The 18,235-nt window shown below is 45.2% G+C and overlaps 2 protein-coding genes across 3 annotated transcripts in view; one reads left to right on the top strand and one right to left on the bottom strand.

Moving 5' to 3' along the window:
• Positions 1-5,590, top strand: part of ntn1a (netrin 1a) — a 47,003-nt gene extending 41,413 nt beyond the window's left edge. The window contains exon 7 of the mRNA XM_040186438.2: positions 2,962-5,590. Within this exon, the coding sequence (XP_040042372.1) occupies positions 2,962-3,290 (329 nt within the window). The 3' untranslated portion in view covers positions 3,291-5,590. The remainder of the gene's footprint in view (positions 1-2,961) is intronic.
• A 206-nt stretch (positions 5,591-5,796) lies between these two features.
• The window catches only part of stx8 (syntaxin 8), a 36,554-nt gene continuing 24,115 nt past the window's right edge, over positions 5,797-18,235 (bottom strand). Inside the window, exons 7-9 of one of the 2 annotated variants that reach the window (XM_078080264.1) lie at positions 13,203-13,304; positions 10,889-11,037; positions 5,797-6,360 (exon numbers count right to left, since the gene is read on the bottom strand). In XM_078080264.1, the coding sequence (XP_077936390.1) occupies positions 10,919-11,037; positions 13,203-13,304 (221 nt within the window). In that variant the 3' untranslated portion in view covers positions 5,797-6,360; positions 10,889-10,918. The remainder of the gene's footprint in view (positions 6,361-10,888; positions 11,038-13,202; positions 13,305-18,235) is intronic. The other variant, XM_040186440.2, reaches the window with a different exon arrangement.

Genomic DNA, 18,235 nt, shown 5'->3' with positions numbered 1-18,235 from the left:
CCTCCCGCCATCCCCTCCCTCGATTGAAGTCAGGACGCTGACTCGGTCAAGCAAGCAGCGGCATCCTGCGGCATACCTCGGCAGCTTGACAGACAGGGCCCCGGGGGCTTTGTTGCGCGGGGATTTGAAGGAGTTGGGGGCGTTGGGGTCAGCTTATAGACACCTCCTCTTCCACCAGCGACCTACCTCGCCTGTTGATGCCGTGAGAAAGCCTCTCCTCCGAAGCACGCGTCAGTTCCTCCACAAAACTGTCGCAGGATTCCTGCGATAAATGCTCTATCTTATAGATTTCCCCCCAAAGGAATCGTATGTCACCGCGGTAACCACAAACAAGGAAGACATACTGCGCGGGCGGAGGTCGATGGATCCCACAAACAGCAGGATAAAGGCCTGGGAGGCCGCTGTGCGCTCTGCGTGTGAAACGGAAGTCCGAGTTGGTGTTGTCGTCGATTAACTCGTGGAGTACAATAACTACGATCAATGCCTGAGCCTGGCACGTGAGCAGGAAGTTTTGGTGGGACGTCCCAGAAACCGGTGCACTAGCACACGTGGGTCAACCGCACGGCTGTTTGCTTTTAGGGGCCAACCAAAGAAAAGCAATGTTGTCAGCCTTTTTCAATGTCAGCTTCTAGTTTAAATCCAGAAGTTGGAGATGACAAATTGATGTTGTCAGTAGAATATTGACTTATTATGAAAACAGCAAGCAGCATTCATTCGGTGGCAAAGAGAGAGTTCAGGATGTCCTGCAGGAGAAGGCCAGTAGAGCTTCCCAACTGGTTTGGCATGAGTTGTGTGAGAAATGTAGTGCATCTGTTGATGATGGGCGAAATAATACCGAGCCAAATACGGTCGCAAGTTCTTCTTTTTGATGTATTCGTATAGAAAAAAGCCAATTAGTCGGTTATCTGGACCAATGGAAGGCGAGTCCTGGCCTTGCAGGTTTTTGAAGATTATTGTTGAAACAACAGCACAGAGGAGAACTTTATAAATGAGAACCATTAAGCTTCTTGTCACATATGGCCGCAGCAGCACATGCAAAGATTCATAACAGACCAGAACAAGATCCCTGTGCAGCATCTACCACACACGAGCGAAGCGGATGCAAAAGTCAAACACAGTTTAAATCTACAGGCGAAGCTGAGAGGGAGCTGCAGAATTGGAGCTTTTTGAAAAGATCAGCAGGGTAACGGGGCTTCATACTGGGAAGGGAAACCCTGCTACAAGCTTCAGCGGTCCATATATGGTTGGGGGTGGTGGTGGGGGGGGGATCTGCAAACAAGAGAGGTGGTCCTTTGGGCCCTCTGGTTTAAGAAGTAAAAGTCACATTCATCGTCTTCGTGGGCTAAGACTCACATTTGGAGCCCTTCTGTTATGTTTGAAAATATATTTTAAAAAGCCTGACAAGCATCAGAGCCTGAATTCCAATGGTGCATTCTGGGAGAAAAAGTGTCAGTCTTTTGCACTGCTGGTAGTGGACGACAGATGCTAAAGATTTGGCTGCAAGAAAAATGTTGAAAGGATCTGCAGCTGAAATGGCTCATGGGTAGTGCGACTCGACAAACTGATGGACTTTTCTAATCACCCAGTGTGCTTTACAGAAATTAAACATGTTGACCCTGAATGCATAATCTAAAATTTCCCCATTCAGGGAAGTTTATATAGAAGTCTCTGAGGAAATGACCCTACCGCTCAGTTGATTTATGACCTCAGTTAACATTATAAACATAAGTTTATATTCTCAATTGCTAGTTTCCAAAATACAACATGATGTTGGGGTCGTCGTGGCGCAAGGGTTAGAGAGGGTGTGCTGGGAAGCACAAGGTTGGTGGTTCGATTCCAGGCTGCCCCATGTTCCATGTTGAAGTGTCCCTGAGCAAGACACCTAACCCCTAATTGCTCCCCAGGCAAAATGTGAAAAAGCCATGGGTGTAAAGTGTAATGTAAGTCGCTTTGGATAAAAGCGTCTGCTAAATGACCTGTAATGTAATGTTCACTTAGTAGATTACGGCCCCATTTTCAATTAAACAGACATTGAGCAGAGTTTGCTTTAGCCTGAGATTGTCGCGTTTAGTGTGTTTTCGGTACATTTTTGGCACCTAAAATGCCAAAGACCAAGGCGGTGGACCTTCAAACCAGGAGGTGATGTCATGAGGACTACCGCCACTTCTTCTACACAGCCAGTGAGCCAGTTGGGCTCCATTGGCTCCACACCGAAAGTGACACCAGTGACCCAGTAGCACATCTCAAAAGCTTCCCCATGGAGGAAGAATGGAAGTTGATAGCGATGTGGTCAGTGTAATACGTATTGATACATGCCGACTCCGAGGAGCCTACCGGTTGAGTCATCATGTGATACCACTGTTCCTCCGGCTCACTTCTCTAACAGCTCTGCCCCGCCTCCTAATCGCGTTACAAATAGAACTGTCAGTCGTAATGGACATGATGCACGTCGGGCTGAATGTTGTAGCTGAGCCGTAGACCAGCCGGGTACACAGAGTCTACTTTATTGGGATTTACGGTTCACAGAGGTTTTATCTGTGATAATACTTTGCCAGTTGGTCGGCTAAAGGCATCAGCAGCTAATAATTGTCAAATGTTTTTTTTTGACCCCAATCTCAATGATCTTATTCACTTTCATTTTATTAAATATGTTTGACAGCAAAAGGTTGCTAAGTGTATGGCACATCTGATTTTACGTCTCAACCTTTTGTGTTACTAAGCAACCAGAACCTGATGACAAAGTTGCGTTAATTTAGAGGTAAGCAAAGTCACAGCAAGGATAAATTGATATGCAGCAGTTTAAATCCCTCAAAGCACCTCTACTGCTTTACTGGTCACCTTCAGATCAGCTCATCCTTCAGTCTCTCAGTCTCAAATGTCGACGTGTACTAAAATGATTGACTCCTTCTAATGTTAATGAAAACCTGCCGTCGGGTGATAACGTGTCCTCGCTTTCTGCAGCTGTGCAGGTGCACATCCTGAAGGCGGACAAGTCCGGCGAGTGGTGGAAGTTCACCGTCAACATCATCTCCGTCTACAAGCAAGGCGAGAGCCGCATCCGCCGCGGCGACCAGTTCCTGTGGGTCCGCGCCAAGGACGTGGCCTGCAAGTGTCCCAAGATCAAGCCCGGGAAGAAGTACCTGCTGCTGGGCAACGACGAGGACTCCCCCGGCCAGGGCGGAGTGGTGGCGGACAAAGGCAGCCTGGTCATCCAGTGGAGGGACACGTGGGCGCGCAGGCTCAGGAAGTTCCAGCAGCGCGAGAAGAATGGCAAGTGCAAGAAGCCGTAGGGCGGGAGGGAAAAGTGAAAAATGAAATAAGATGGAGAGGAGTTCAAGAGAAAAGCTGAGCGGGTGAAAAAAAAATCTAAAGAGGGGCAGGCGGAGGACCGTGGTCAGACCCGTGGACAGACAACAGACTGTTTGTGTCGCCGCTTTTTCGTGTAGAAGCATGAAGAGAATTATTTAGGATGATTTGTTTTTTCTAGTGAACATTTGTTGAAGGAGCTCACCTCGCAGATTTGGTTTCATGGTTTATTTTACTTTGAGGTTTTGCCTCTCTTGTGGATTTGCCGAATTTGCACCTATTACCAGCATATAAAGTTATTTGTGTTTTTTTCTCTTTGTTTATCTCAGTATGAAATCATTATATTCTAATGTTTAAATTTCATGGACACTTGCTGCTGGTGCAAAAATGACACAGAGAGAAAAGCAAAAAGCGCCATTTAACTGGCGGTGCAACTTTTTGCCGCTGCATGGTTTACTTGTTATATTCTTAACAAAGAGGCAAGTTCGTTTCACCAAATCTGATTGAGGGATGAGCAATGTCCTCTGTTAAGAATTTTCCCATGAAAAAAATATATTGTTTTTTTAAGCAACATAAATGTATTATACATTCTCCGTCCCGTACAAATTCTGAGCAGTTCAGCAAGTCAAGAAACAAGACATCTGTCATTTAATACTTTTACAAATTCAGAAGATCTAAGTGACATAAGAAGGAAAGAAACAGTGTTGAAATATTTTAACTCCCTTCACACTTGACTGGTTACATGTTGGTGGTTCAGTATTACTACAAACCTGCATGTAAATGCATCTCATTTATGACTAAAAGGTTTAATTCACCACCCGGTGCTTCCACATAATGACCACAGATATTCAAAAAATTAGGAGATTTTTCTTTTTTTAACCCATTACGTGTGTTTAGTTAAAAAGTTGTAGTTCATTGTGCAAAGTGGATGCATTATATATTATAGCTGTGCCCATTAAGTACTGAATGCTGTCAGATAATACTGGGTAAAATGTCCCATTTAACCCCGTCGATGCCCACAGTAGAAAGCAATGGTTTTAGGTGTAAAGAAAAGGAAAACAGTGTCCGTACCTCATGCCGTGCAGACGTTAATCCTGGTGCAGGAAAGTAAAACACCTTAAGTGCAACCGCACCTCGGAAAAATAATCAACAATCCTGAATTCTGGAATAGATTAGGGATGAAAACCTCCAACGCTCTCTTTTGCAAACACAATGCACGAGTGTACATTCGTTGTGCGACCAGTCAGAAGCCACAGTCTCCCTTTGGCCTGTCACTTTAAATTCTCTTCACTTTGACACTTTGGCGCAGGGAGGAACGGGGTGAATTGCAATCAGTTGACGCTGCTTGATTTCGAGCATCATCGCTCGTTTGTTTGTGTGCCGTTCGGTCTGAGGAACGCGTGGTAAAAGTACGTAGTGTGTCCGACGTTTCTCAAGCTGGAGTTCTTCTCAGTCCGTACCCAAAAATACGTAGTCAATTATTTTTTGGTTCATAAAATCCCATCTAGCACCTTTTAGTTTGCTCTGAAGTCCTTGTCTGTAAAAACAACAACTGGTTTTAATCTTATCGATTTATACTGTTTGAAAGAATCATAAAGATTCCAATATCTCTGAAATGCCCCCTGGAAGGCTTTTAAAACCACGAGAAATCAGAATCACCTGCATTCAACTGTAAAATAAAATCAACAGATGCCCGTAACGCTGAAATACTTCAGTCTTTACTGAATTTTTCTTCTTTTATCTACGATCAATCAATTGATTGTAACTGTACTCACACACGCACACACACACACACACACACACACACACACACAGTATATTCACATATGCCCGTCTTTCATTGTTAACTTTACATTACATGTTTGTTTCCGTTTGGCACATTGTAATCTGTAATCCCACCTCTCTGGTCTCTGTGGCCTCATGCTGTAAATTTCACACCGATGGTTTTGACAAGCTTCCTGATGAAACGCTTCACAGCTGTCAAAGCATTGCTTTGTGTTCATACTATGAAATTGTAAATGTTGTTTAGTTGTCACCATTGCCAAGACTTTTTTTTTTCAATGTTGTTTTACAATGCGTACTAATATATTATGGTTATTATATATGAATATATTTAATGACACAAGACATTGTGGATTTTATTGTCTTTAACTATTTTTTTTTTTTTTTACTTGTGGTTGTTTAGATCGTTGCCACTAAAGAAAGACATAATAACTACTGAACACACAAACCTGGTAGAACTACATTCAGATTTTCAGTTGAAATAAACTCGTTACATTGAAAACATTTGCCTCTGTTGAGTTGCATGATCCTGTTTCATTTATTACGTTAAGAGGCACATTTACCAGTAGCCTATTCATAATATCACAGGTACATTAGTGAAAACACTATGCAGGTTTCCAAATGGAGGTATGGGTTGGTGGTACTAGTTAATTCAGCTAAACGTCATGTAATAAAACACTGCTGTACTTTAACACGGACAGGCTGCAGTTTTAACAGGAAATGCCATTTATTAGCAATTACAAGGGGAGTTGATTTACAAGGAAGGGAAAAGCAGCCACATCAGCTGGTCGACCGTTATGGCTGAGCGCCATTTCATGAACGCTATAAAATGCATATGATAGAGTGGAAAGGTTGCCAGGATTGCACGGCCCGTCAGTGTGAGGCTCGGTCCGGAACCAGGGACAGAGGTTCCGCATCGCCCACAGTCCAGACTCAGATAGTGTTCAAAAGGCCTTCAAACCCCTCCGTACTTTAACCATTTGATTCAATGCGAATTTAACAGACAGACACATTAACAATTGTTAGAACAAGCGTCTATACATATATATATATATATAAAAAGAAAAAAGTAGGCTTCCTTTCCCATTGGCTCAGTTGGCCCTTTGTCTCCATTTAAGAGACAATGTTTGTTTGTTGTGTGTAGAGTCGATGCAGAAAAGGTTTCAGGCTGCCGTCGCGGGAGTCGTCGAGCGCGGGTCCTCGTCAGCTACACGGGCCACACGGCGATCACTACGATGGCGATGAGGAGCAGCACGATCACCACCAGCATCCCTGAGGGCGGCAACACGAGAGAACAAGGACGTCAGGTGGCAAAGGCCAAAGCGGGACAATAACCATGAGTTGATCCTGCACACAAAGTGATTGTGTCCAAAGCCTGGCACAGCGCTCTCCTCCTCCTCCTCCGCAGCAGCAGACAGCGGCTTTGTTGTTAATGTGTCACACTGACATGGCGACATTCCCACAGGCTGCGTCGGCATTTTTAATCCGGGTCGTCAAATCAATTTGCAAAATTTCTCCCATTGTGTTTTGGTTTAGAACTGCAGTACTCCATTGAGCCACACGTGGAAGCCTTCCCGTTTGCGTTGCTCTCTTAATTGTGGCATGTGCATCTTTATTTATTTCTCCATTGAGAGTGGATGAAATGCAAAAGATAGCCAATTAGTCTAAACGCATGTGGTTGGAGTCCTCTATAAAGGGTTCCATATTTAATGATAATACAAGGCTATGTTGAGATGGGTAAAGGCTCATTTATAGATAATAAGCATCTGTGGGCAGAATATATCTGCACTAGAGCCCCGAATGTGTATTAATCCATAGCTGAATATAATTCCTTCTCATGAGTGTCATCTGCACCAAATGCAGACCCCATCCGTTTAAGAGATCCCTTAAAAATACATTTTCACCGTTTAAATTTAAATGATCTTAGATTTACTATAACCACTTAGCTATGGACGAAACCCCGTCTAACTCGGTGGAAACTCGGCGCTCCAGACGTGATGAGAGAGAGATTCTCGGGGAGGGGGAGGGGAGCGCAGCAGACGTGAGGGAATACACGAAGCCTGCATTCCTCACCGCTCATTTCCCCAAATCCTTGATCTAACGCACGTCCCAAGTGCGTTTGCCCTCGCAGCATGTCACCATTCCCGTCTTGATGACTTAATGCGGTTTACATGCGTTCAACAGCCGCACACACGAAAAACGTCTTTATTGCCACAGATTGCACAGTGTGATAGGCATATGTTTCTGATTCCGCCCTGAGAGGATAATCGTTGTTTTTCACTGATACCATGGAAGCAGAGAAGAAATGTGCAAGAGCTCAGTCACACTTCATCAAAGGCCTTTACCCCCAGGACCTGCAAATATTGCACTTTTTTATTACAGCCACCACCCAAAGAAATGAAAAAAATGAATTATTTCTGTTGTAAATTACATTACAGGTGGAATTTCCATTATTTATAAAAAAAAAGAATTTTAATTTAAATGAAAAAGGTCTTTTGAGAACTCGATTTTGATGCTTACTGATGTATCCATCTTGGAAGTGGAGCCTGCGTCCAACAAATATTTCAGATATTGGCACATCAGAGGCCAATAAGTAATTCCAGTAGAGAAATCCAAAATATTTAGAATCTCCACAGGACACAAGTTGAATTGTAAAGTGTTGGCTGCATTTCTTATCAGCTTATTGTTTTTTTACAAAAATGAAACCAGATTATTTCTCAAATGTCAACATCTTGAATCAGCCTTAAAAACTGTTGTTCCGGCTCTTACTGAGTCCTAAAACCGGAGTCGCTATGGAAACCCACGCCTTAAATACCACTTTGGCATTGGGAATTTAAAGAGAGGTCGGTGAAATATATATTAAAATGTGTAACCAGTTCTTTCTCTGGGATATAAAAGAGAAGCGATGGTGGGCGGCTTCCATCAAGCGCTTCGGAAAAAAACGTGAATGTCTTTAGGATGTGGTGGCCTATCGCTCAGTACATCACACATCATCTCTCATCCATAGCACACGCACAAGATCCCCCCCCCCTCTGCATTTGAGGCCTTTCACTTTGGGTTTACATTTCTCTCATTCTTTGGCTCTCTCCTAATTGGTCGTCTTCCCCACAGGGGGAGAGACGGGCCGAGGCATAAGCCCCGCTCAACTAATTGCACGTGGTGGCGGTCTGGTGAAATGCGAGGCTGCCGCTGGTTCCTCTGCCAGCAGGCCGGGGCTCCAGATGTTTTTGACTCCTCCGTTTCCTCCTGCGCGGTATTTACGGCGGATGGGCCCTCTTCTCGGCGTTGTTAACTCTTTGTGTGTTTTGGGCGGCGCTGGTGGGAAAAGGTGTTCGTATAAAAGACATGCGTGTTGGAAGTTATCGCCGGTCCAGACAGGACCTGATAGCTCACACATGTGAGCGGAATGTAAATGTCAAAAGCAGAAACGCACACGCCGGGACGGGTTTCTTGGTTTTGTGATGGCTTTTTAAAAGCCTTTTGTTTAAAGCAAATACACACACACACACACACACACACACACACACACTCAAAGACATTTCCAGCAATTATCATTGTTTGGGTGTAAACGACGCACAAGGCCCCGTTAAAATTCAGACATCAGAACATTGTGTCAAACATCTGTCAGCGACTCCGGGGTTTTTTGGGTGACGCCATAGCAACAATAGCAATAAAAGGCTGTATAACACCCGCATGTGCTTAGCGGGCAGCGGGGCTCTCACAGCCATCCAAATGTCACGCAACAGTCGGTCATAAAGCTGCGTTAGACACCCGCGCTGACCCCCGCCCCCCCAGCCCCCAGGACCGGCCCTGTCTGCCTCAGGGACTAAACAAGCTACTCCTGACCCCCAGGGAGGCCTCGGGAGACTAATGACAATAATGCCGTTTGCTTGCCAAATAGATTAGGGCCCCGGTGTGACACTGACGCGGAGGGAGAGAGTCGCTGTCTGCTGATGGACTGACCACCCACGAGTCTCGGGCAACTTCTCAGGCGCAAATCGGGAAGACAAAATCGCAGAGAGAAAGAATAATTGTTGAGCGCCGCGGAAAGGACGAGACAACCCCGCCGCCGCCGTCGCCGCCTCCTCGGCCCCCCTGCGTGTGGCTCAAAGATCTTTTTGGACCACAAAAGGGCGAGGGTGACCTCTGGAGAGAAAAAGAGGATTGTTTTGTGTTAACAAGGTCAGTGTGATGCTCATCGCTTTTCTCAGCGCACAATGGAGGAGGACAGAAACTTGACTTTTAGGTACAATTATCAAACAAATGTGTCTCATAAGTATTTCTGTTGCGACAACAGAAATAATGTGAGAATCAGTGAGAACTCAAAGAGACTTTTGCAGCTGTAGTTGTATATTATTGTTTTGTCATTCTGGTCGTGCTCAAACAGACTCTTTACAAACAAACAAAGGGTAATAAACATAAAAGCGTACCGACTGACAGAAACTGGTTCACTGAACCGCTTTTGCAGATGAAGGTTCGTGCAGCACTTTAATGCTTATGATGTGTATAGGTTTAAGTTCTTTGAAGAATAGCTGATATTTAAACTGAAAAATGGACCACATGTTATTTGTTTTGATGAATAATGGTGGGAAACAGGGCTCTGTAAAAGCCCCCTTCCGGTTTGGAGCGTGTGGACACACGCTAGAATGGGTCAAACACTTTTTAATGGAGGACGTTTTCCGAGCTATCACTCAGCGATAATATCAGGCGCCGGCTTGCTTATATACATAGCCTTGAATACAGATCATGGCTGTATTAGTAGTTTAGCTTCAGAGCTCAAAAATGGCATATCTGCTATTACAAAGGCCTGTGGTTTGCTTTCACGTCCTTACACACCGCATCAGAGCGCACTTTGTTCAGCCTCGGTCCTCGTCTGGGTTTGATTGACAGCAAATAAAACACTCCGCCCGATGAAGACGGTGCATGAAAAGTCATGTGATTCCACTTTGTCCTGAAGGGAACACGAATGTCTGCATCACATTGGAGAGGAACACATCCAATAGCTGCCCAAAAGTCTTCTTGGATAACATTCCTATATTTTTAGAAAACCATCTTCTGCCTCACTGCTCTGCCAATAAATACAGTTGAGATCCGACAGTCAGATACTCAGAACCGCTGTACGATTAAAAATGAGGACTAAATTGTTCTCTCTGAAACTGTGTCAAAAATGCGAGGAAATGTTCAGAATATCTTTTGTCAGAAGGTAAGTTTACTCTGGCTGCTCGCTAAGAGGAATCTCATTAGCAGGACGTATTACTTTAAGAATCTCAAATCGTCCTTTTAGTTTCCAATACTTGACCATGTTGGTACAACAGGAGCTGGAAGGAAACATCTAGCTCATTAAAGTCGGCGTTTTAAAAATCAAACCTCCCTCTCGACCAAAGTGAGCGTTTCCATGACAACTCCCGACTATAGAAATGCTCTCCTTCCACCTCCTCCCCCCTTCGCCCAAACAGCACCAACCCTCTTGATGCCAGCGACCGGCGTCGGACTCACGGCCGTTGACGAAGTGGCGCTCAACAAACGGCGGATTAGCTCTGTTGAGGAGGGCTGCACAAGCCCTGATGTTGTCTGACGCCGATGCCTAAGGAACTAACACCACTCTCCAAGAGACCTTTTGGTCCCGTGGACTAATCTGCCACACTAATCCAACCAAACTCAGAGCATCCACTCCGCAATTCCCACCAACATCATCTAAAACAAGTGGTAATGACTCTGTGAATCAGGCTTAGCTTGCTTAAGTGACAGCATAGGACCGGAAAAAAAGAGGAGACGGTAATTAAAGACGGGCATAGTTCACCTTCTTTTAGGCGGCACGGTGGCGCGGTGGTTAGTGGTGGGTTAGACTCCGCCCAGTGGCCTTTCTGTGTGGAGTCTGCATGTTCTCCCCGTGTCTGCGTGGGTTCTCTCCGGGTTCTCCGGCTTCCTCCCACAGTCCAAAGACATGCTCTGGGGATCAGGTTAATTGGGGACTTTAAATTGCCCGTAGGTGTGTGAGTGTGAATGGTTGTATGTCTCTGTGTAGCCCTGCGATTGGCTGGCGACAAATCCAGGATGTACCCCGTCTATCGCCCGAAGTTGGCTGGGATGGACTCCAGCCCCCCCGCGACCCCGTGTGCAGGATAAGCGTTCTGACGATGGATAGCTCATCTTTGCTGCAACTGCCAATTGATAGAATCATCTTTTCCAGTTACTTTCTCTATGCTTCAGTACCAGAAATCACAAAAGTGTTTTTTAGTTTGAAAGAAATACAGTTTACAAACTGAATTAAATTCTAAAGGAATTTTTTAATGTGAACTTTTGAATGCTACAGTTGATCAATATTCATTGAATCAATGCCTCTTTGACTTCAGAACAACCTTCTGTGAGATCTAACAAATACTTTTTACATTTATGTGTATGTTTATCTTTGAGGGTCGTCGTGGTGCAGGGGGTAGAGAGGGTGTGCTGGGAACCACAAGGTTGGTGGTTTGAGTCCCGGCTGCCCCATGTCAAAGTGTCCCTGAGCAAGACAACTAACCCCTAATTGCTCCCTGGGCAAAATGTAAGAGCCATGGGTTTAAAGTGTAATGTAAGTCGCTTTGGATAAAAGCGTCTGCTAAATGACCTGTAATGTAATGTAATGTCTTTCTTTCCCTCCTCGCTCTCATTTTCTAAAAAAAACCTTCATTAAGGGGTTAAATAATGATGTGCTTCAACATGGGAGATTCTTTAAAGTGTAAATCTACTTAAATTTTAAAGTAGATCCTCTAAACTTTTTTTTATTTTCTAACGAGTCTAAAGTATAATCCTAAATTAGGAGACGGATGTCTCCACAGGCCCCCGCCGTGGAGGAATCCAGCAGGTTTCAACACCGTGGATGTTTCACAACACTTTCGGCAACAGTCACGGACAGCGTGCCACGAGAACCGTGCAGCAGCACTATGAGGGTCCTTCCTCTGCAGTGATGGGACTTGTCCCACAGATCAGCTTTCGGCTGCGTGCGTCGAAAACTTCCCCTTTAACTGATGGCAAATGTCTGATGATTTCTACTGATAACCCCACAGCGAAGAACATAGTTGAAACATCTCCAGCTCTTAGAGCAACTTTAGGCTGTAGAACAAAGACACCGAGGCGCCCACCAATAGTTATGTTAAGCATGCTGCCGCCTGTCAGAGCCAGACCTTCCCAGCGCTACAAGGACTCGGCTGAGACATAACACCCAAACGCCGGCTGGGGGTGAGAGAGGTGCTTTCAAAAATAAATAAAGCCTTAAAGCTGAGGAATTATAAACACGGTTCCACAGGAGGGTGGAGGGGGGGGAGGAGAAGAGGAAGGAAGAGAGAGAGAGAGAGAGAGAGAGGGGGGGGGGCTTCCAAACAATTTGTGGCATGTGGTATTTTCAATTCCTTCTCTGCTTGACACAAAGACAAGTGTCAAACAACCGGGACACGAACACGCGGATGACAGAGAGGAATGGGGGAGAGAAAAAAATAGAAGACAAAGCGTTGAGGTGAGAGTGAAGAAGGCTATAAAACACACACACACACACACCAATACATACATACATACATACATACATGCATGCACAAGAACACCCTCCGCAAACACTTTTTAAGCCTTCTAAGTCATCTAAAACATCACCTTACGCTGTATGCAATGAATATGAACATGCACACAGGAAGTCACACACACAACCATGGATATTCTCCAGCCTGGGACGGGGGAGGAGGGAGATGGGGAGCCGAAAAGAACAAGATAAACAAATTGAAAGAGTGAAAGAAAAGAGTCCTGATTCTAACACAATATGAGCTCTGGGATCTTCAAACAAACTCGTGCTCGGGCACCATGGGGACCCGGCCGACAGAACGAGGCATCCTGAGGGGCTGACCTCCCCTCGGCCCGCTCTGCTTCGGTCCGCAACCCGCCCGCCGGGTCTCCCAGCACGAACAACAATGCAACCCATCGCCATAGAAAGGCAGCTTCACAACCTGGAGCTCTGGTACTTTAGACGGCAGACGCATCTCTCATGGTAGCAGGTTTTTGAAAAAGCATCACCTTACTGTGGCGAAAAGAAAGGTTAAGTAATGACCACTAGGATGCTCCAAAGTGGAGTAAAACAAAGGACGGCTCACCACAGGAGGTGGACTTTGTCTCCACGAGCTTCACTCTTCGGGTCTCGTTGCGAATCCTGTCGTCCGTCTTGTCCACCAGATGCGTTAGGTCGTCAATGATTTCTGAGGGACGGTAACAGAGAAAGAAAAAAGGAGAGGAGAAAAGGTCAAAGTTACTTTGGGCTTCGTCTTATGTTGCTATCTACAATTTTTAAGACTTGACAGTGGTTTTTTTGGTCTCCTTTTTACTGCATTAAAGACCTCCCAATGTGTCTAATGTAACAGAAAAAATTATACTCCAAAGGAAAAAGTGACAGGTTCAGAGGGACTTGACATCAGAGCAGTCAACAACTTCAAAAAGGCAGAGACTGCCAACGCACAGAAACGAGTGCTGGTGATGGAGGGAGTGGGCCGTGTGAGAGCACTCTCTGCGCTTTCATACCGTTTCACTACTTCCTGAATCCATTCTGGATTCAATCAGGCCCTCACTGCTCATGAGTTTTAAAGACGTAAGCTCCGTCCTCAGGGACTCCGCCTGGGCGTCCAAAGAAAGAGAGTGTGAGATTTGTGTGTTTTTGGCTATGTGGCTACGGCCCTCCAGTAGGAGTTCTTGACTTGAAGGTCATCCAGATGGAAGCCTGTGTAATTTGTCAAGAGGCAGCCGCAGCGCTGACATGGCATCTCCACAGCGTCCGGCCCAACAACAAAAGCAGATATCTGCTGAAATATTTCCAAACTTTGATTTATTAAGATTAGGCATTCAAACCAGACACTGGTTAGAGAGGATGTTAACTTAGATTTGTGGTTTCGAGGCAGAACCCAGCCGTTGCCAAACTGTCGGGCGGATGCGGGCAGACGAGCTGCCGTTAACGGCGCAGCGGCTCTCGGTAACGTGAGCTGCTCGTTGAGGTATTTGTTATAAATGTGTGTTGGTACATTGATGTTCATAATAATCAGTACGTGGAGGGGGGGGGCAATCTGGGTCACCATGAAGGAGTTAGCGTTAAAGCTAAGAACACTTTGTTCTCACGTCTTATGTGCCTTTAAAAACACAACATCGGTTACCAAGAACTAAGAACATTATAATACAACAATTCATCGGTAAACATTCGAGGGAATTCTATTACTTAACGTTACATTTTAAAAAGTGATCTCCTCCCCCGGCTGTCGGCTCTCCTGCCTCCATCCTGAATAAATCTGCGTCGTCCCGCACTGCATTATGGGATATGCCGCAAAGGATAGATCAGATGTGTCCTCCAAATCCACATAACTTCATCAAACCTGCTGAGGTGCATCATCTCTTCTTCTTTGTTGGCCTGAATTCATGTGACTTCGCCACAAACTTGATGCAACAAACACGATAGATGCAAATTTGCGTTGCTCCAGTCCCATGGTGTCCGTGCATAGACTTTGTATTTAATCCTCTAGCGTGAAAAATTTGCGTCCCCTTAGAGATTGAGATTTATCCTGTCCAGTAGCCTTTGTTGAGTCGAATAAAGGGAAGGTCCTCTGATAAATGGAAGTTTTAACCACATTTCAGTGCCAAGTCAAACAGACTTTCCCTTCCAGGAAGGGAACTACATTTTTATGGCTGCTTCTGCTGCAATATGGAAAAGATTTGGTCTTTCCTTCCTCAAACCGTGACCAAACTATCACAGGTGAGCGCTCAGGGTCATCTGCAGCATTGAGCTTTAGCCGCCTTTCAGTTGGATCGGGGAGAGAACGTGTCTCCTCCACCGGCAGCAATCGCAGCTTGACGAGACAGTCTGCGTTCAGGCTGACAGCGGATAATTGAGGTGCACCAATATTTCGAGGAAGGAAGGTGAAAGCATGACAGTTGGAAGGGGTCGGGACGCGACGGGTGCAAGGACGAGGAGACGGGAGACGTGAGAGCGCCGTATGTACAGTGTCCCCTGAGACGGCCACGTCATTGCCAACGCATCAGGCAACAATTTGGAGGGAGGGAAGTCTTCCTCTGCTGGCGGGGCTGAGGGGGTGTCGACGCTAAACCATTTGTGCCGCTTGCCACTCCAACTACTCACTGAGGATGTTTTTGCTTTGCCGCTGCCAAGTTTCTTGATTCCGTTCTGGCGCCGCAATGACATCCCGATTCATCGGCGCATTCCCGACCGTGTAGCAGAGCGAAGACACGACCCCGCGGGTACAGCTGCAACGCAGCGCTTCAGAGCCGGAGACATACGAGGTGCACGCTTTAGGCGAGCATGCTCCTTCTACCCTGCTATCAAGTCACGTTCCCAACAACATAATTGTCAATTTCCGAGTGGAACTTTTTGGCTTTACACAATGACCGCTGCCAGACCACAAAGAAAGCCCTGTTTCAGACTAGGATCGTTATTTGAAAGCCACAGGGTGGAGCAGCGGGGGCCACACACAAACACCAGTTGCTTTAAGATGCATTCATTTATGCTTGTTTGGCCTCTAAAGCACAATGGACAGCATGTGTGCCCTCATTCAAAAGGGTTGTACCTCAGATTGTTTGGAAAAGACAGGAATGCGAATGTGGATCGAAGTTAATTCTAAATGAAATACTATATAATATAGATATAGATACATTAACTGACAACTATTTTGCAGCTCTTGTCAAAATGAGGGAACGTCATCTAAACAACAGATAAGACCTGTCAAAAATGTTGTTAGCAGACACGTTTGTCTTAAACGCCAGCAGTCATGGAATGTTCCTTCTGAAATCAGTGAGACATTCAGCAACATTATACAGAGAGCTGGACTAAGCCCTCTGCAGGGGCCGTGGCAGTAAATGGGCCAGTACGGGAGGCAATACCTCGGTTATAATAACCTGGTTGGTATGTTATGTGGAATAGAAAATATAGGGAAAAAAACAGTGTGTGTTTACAATGTAAAATAAACCAGGTTGACATAATTAGAAGTAAAACAATGTAAAAGCAATGCGAGCATATGCAACAATTTCCATAAAAAAGACATAGAAGCAGATGTGGCCAGACCCTGTGAGCCTGTAGTAACTTCTAAATAGCCAACTAACTCTGCTACCAACGGTGCCTTTCATTCCCCCAAAAAAAACGTGTCGGTAAAATGTGGCCCTTCCGTATGGAGGCACGAGGGCCCCGGAGCACGCGGACCAATGGGAGACAGATGTGGCTCTCGCATGACGTCACCGGCTCCCTCGTGCTGCCGACCCTCTGCGCAATCTCAACGCAATTACATCTCTGCTCCAATGCTTTGCAGCTTTTATATACAAACAGCCTATGGCCGTGGTCATCCCGCTCTCTGGGGGTAACTAGTGTACAGGTCCTTTTCTACCCCGGCTGTGGGCGTCATCTGGAATGAAGCACAGACACCAACTCTTCGGGTGGGATTGGCTGCTGCCGGTCACTGCGGGCTAAATGATTATGTGGCCAAGGCACGAACTGAAGGGAAATGCATAAGGGGCTCGTCTCATACAGTTAAAGTACCCCAGCAGTCCCCGTACACGGGGCAGATGTACAGAACACCCACACATCATCCCGCGTATCTGGACTGAGGTTGTCACGCAGACACAATAATCCCCTCCAGCTGTTGGGTTCTCGTAGCAACGAGTTATCTTGTAATCTTTTCAAGAACTCACTTACATGTAGTCCAGAAGAGTATAGAAAAAACACAAAGACAGACTCCATACAAATCTGGTTTGGATTGCTTCTGCTAGCCCTGAATTTGTAAGGATTGCACTCAAGCTAACTCTCCAGATGTGTTGGCTGTGCTTGGGACATACGAGGCGTCCTCAACTAAAGCCTTTCGATGCAAAAAAACAGCCGCTCACCTTCTAGATGTCTTATAGCACTTCTGAGGCCCCAAACACCCTTAGAGGGAAATTCCTCTTGGATGGTTGTATTAATAAACCGTAAAAGCATTATTTTGATACCAAAGCTAATGACGATGGCTGAGGGTGGGAAGTAGATACAGCAGTAAAGTGAGAACAAGCAGGCCGAGATGTCCATTGTGAAAGAACGTTGCTCATTACGCTCTCATTTTTGTTTACTGAATAGTAGGCACAGCAGGTTGCAGAGAATGGGACATTATTAATGTACTGATTAAATTACGTATTGACCGATACGCCGGAAAGCGCCGCTACTCATCCGTTCCCGACCTGTGGCGTTATCAAACGTTGTTTGTTTTGAATGGGATTTTGTAGCAATGTTTTAAATGTCTTTGACACGTAGAACCCTTACAAAATATGATCATATTTATGGAACCAAAATTACGCATAAACTTGGTGTTAGAGTCCTGCTATACGGCTTTGTGAGTACAGGTGGATGCAGGAGAGTACAGTAACAGTAACAGTATTCTGACGGTAGTAAATATGTCGTTTTTGAAAGGCTCGACACCCACACATGATGTTTAAGCAAAACGGTTTGTTTGATAAAACAAATTTGTGAATTTTGGATTTCATGAATATTATTCTGATAAACTCAGAAAATATACGTTGCAGGAACTGAGCACCACGCGACTAGCTGTGTGTATGACAGACTGAGAAGGGTAAAACAGGTGGAAGGCAATAAAACTTGCACGCCAAGATACTAATTTATGGGATAACCGATGCCAAAACATGACTCACAACATTTCATCAAATAACATTCCTAAGCAGACACTGGGAGCATATCGATTCCAGCGATATTTCCAGTACCACGTTAGCTTTGGTAATAGATCATTTTTATTCACCATTTCGGCTCTTCGGTTTAGCCTTAAACTATTTTCAATTTTGACTGTTCTTCAAGAGTTTTCTTACTTTTTAGATTAGTCCAGTAGTAAATCTTCATTCAAACATCAGTGAGTGAGTGTACTTTCTTTCAGGTTTAGGTCCAGTGATTTTGGGAAATGCACAGTACCAGTGTGGACAGTTTGGACACACTTTCTAAATAACTTTTGACTGGTACAGTAGCATCCTGTGTGTAATTTCCTCAGGTCTTGTCTTTTAGGAAATGAGAACGCAGAGTTGTCGTGGAGCACTGCAAGGACAGAGAGTATGCAATCGAGAGAGTTTAGGATCCTCCCCCATTCCGTCACTGGATACCACATTGGAA

This window comes from Gasterosteus aculeatus, chromosome 9 (assembly GCF_964276395.1).
Source record: "Gasterosteus aculeatus chromosome 9, fGasAcu3.hap1.1, whole genome shotgun sequence".
NCBI classification, from domain to species: domain Eukaryota; kingdom Metazoa; phylum Chordata; class Actinopteri; order Perciformes; family Gasterosteidae; genus Gasterosteus; species Gasterosteus aculeatus.
This window is presented reverse-complemented; position numbering and strand designations above follow the sequence as displayed.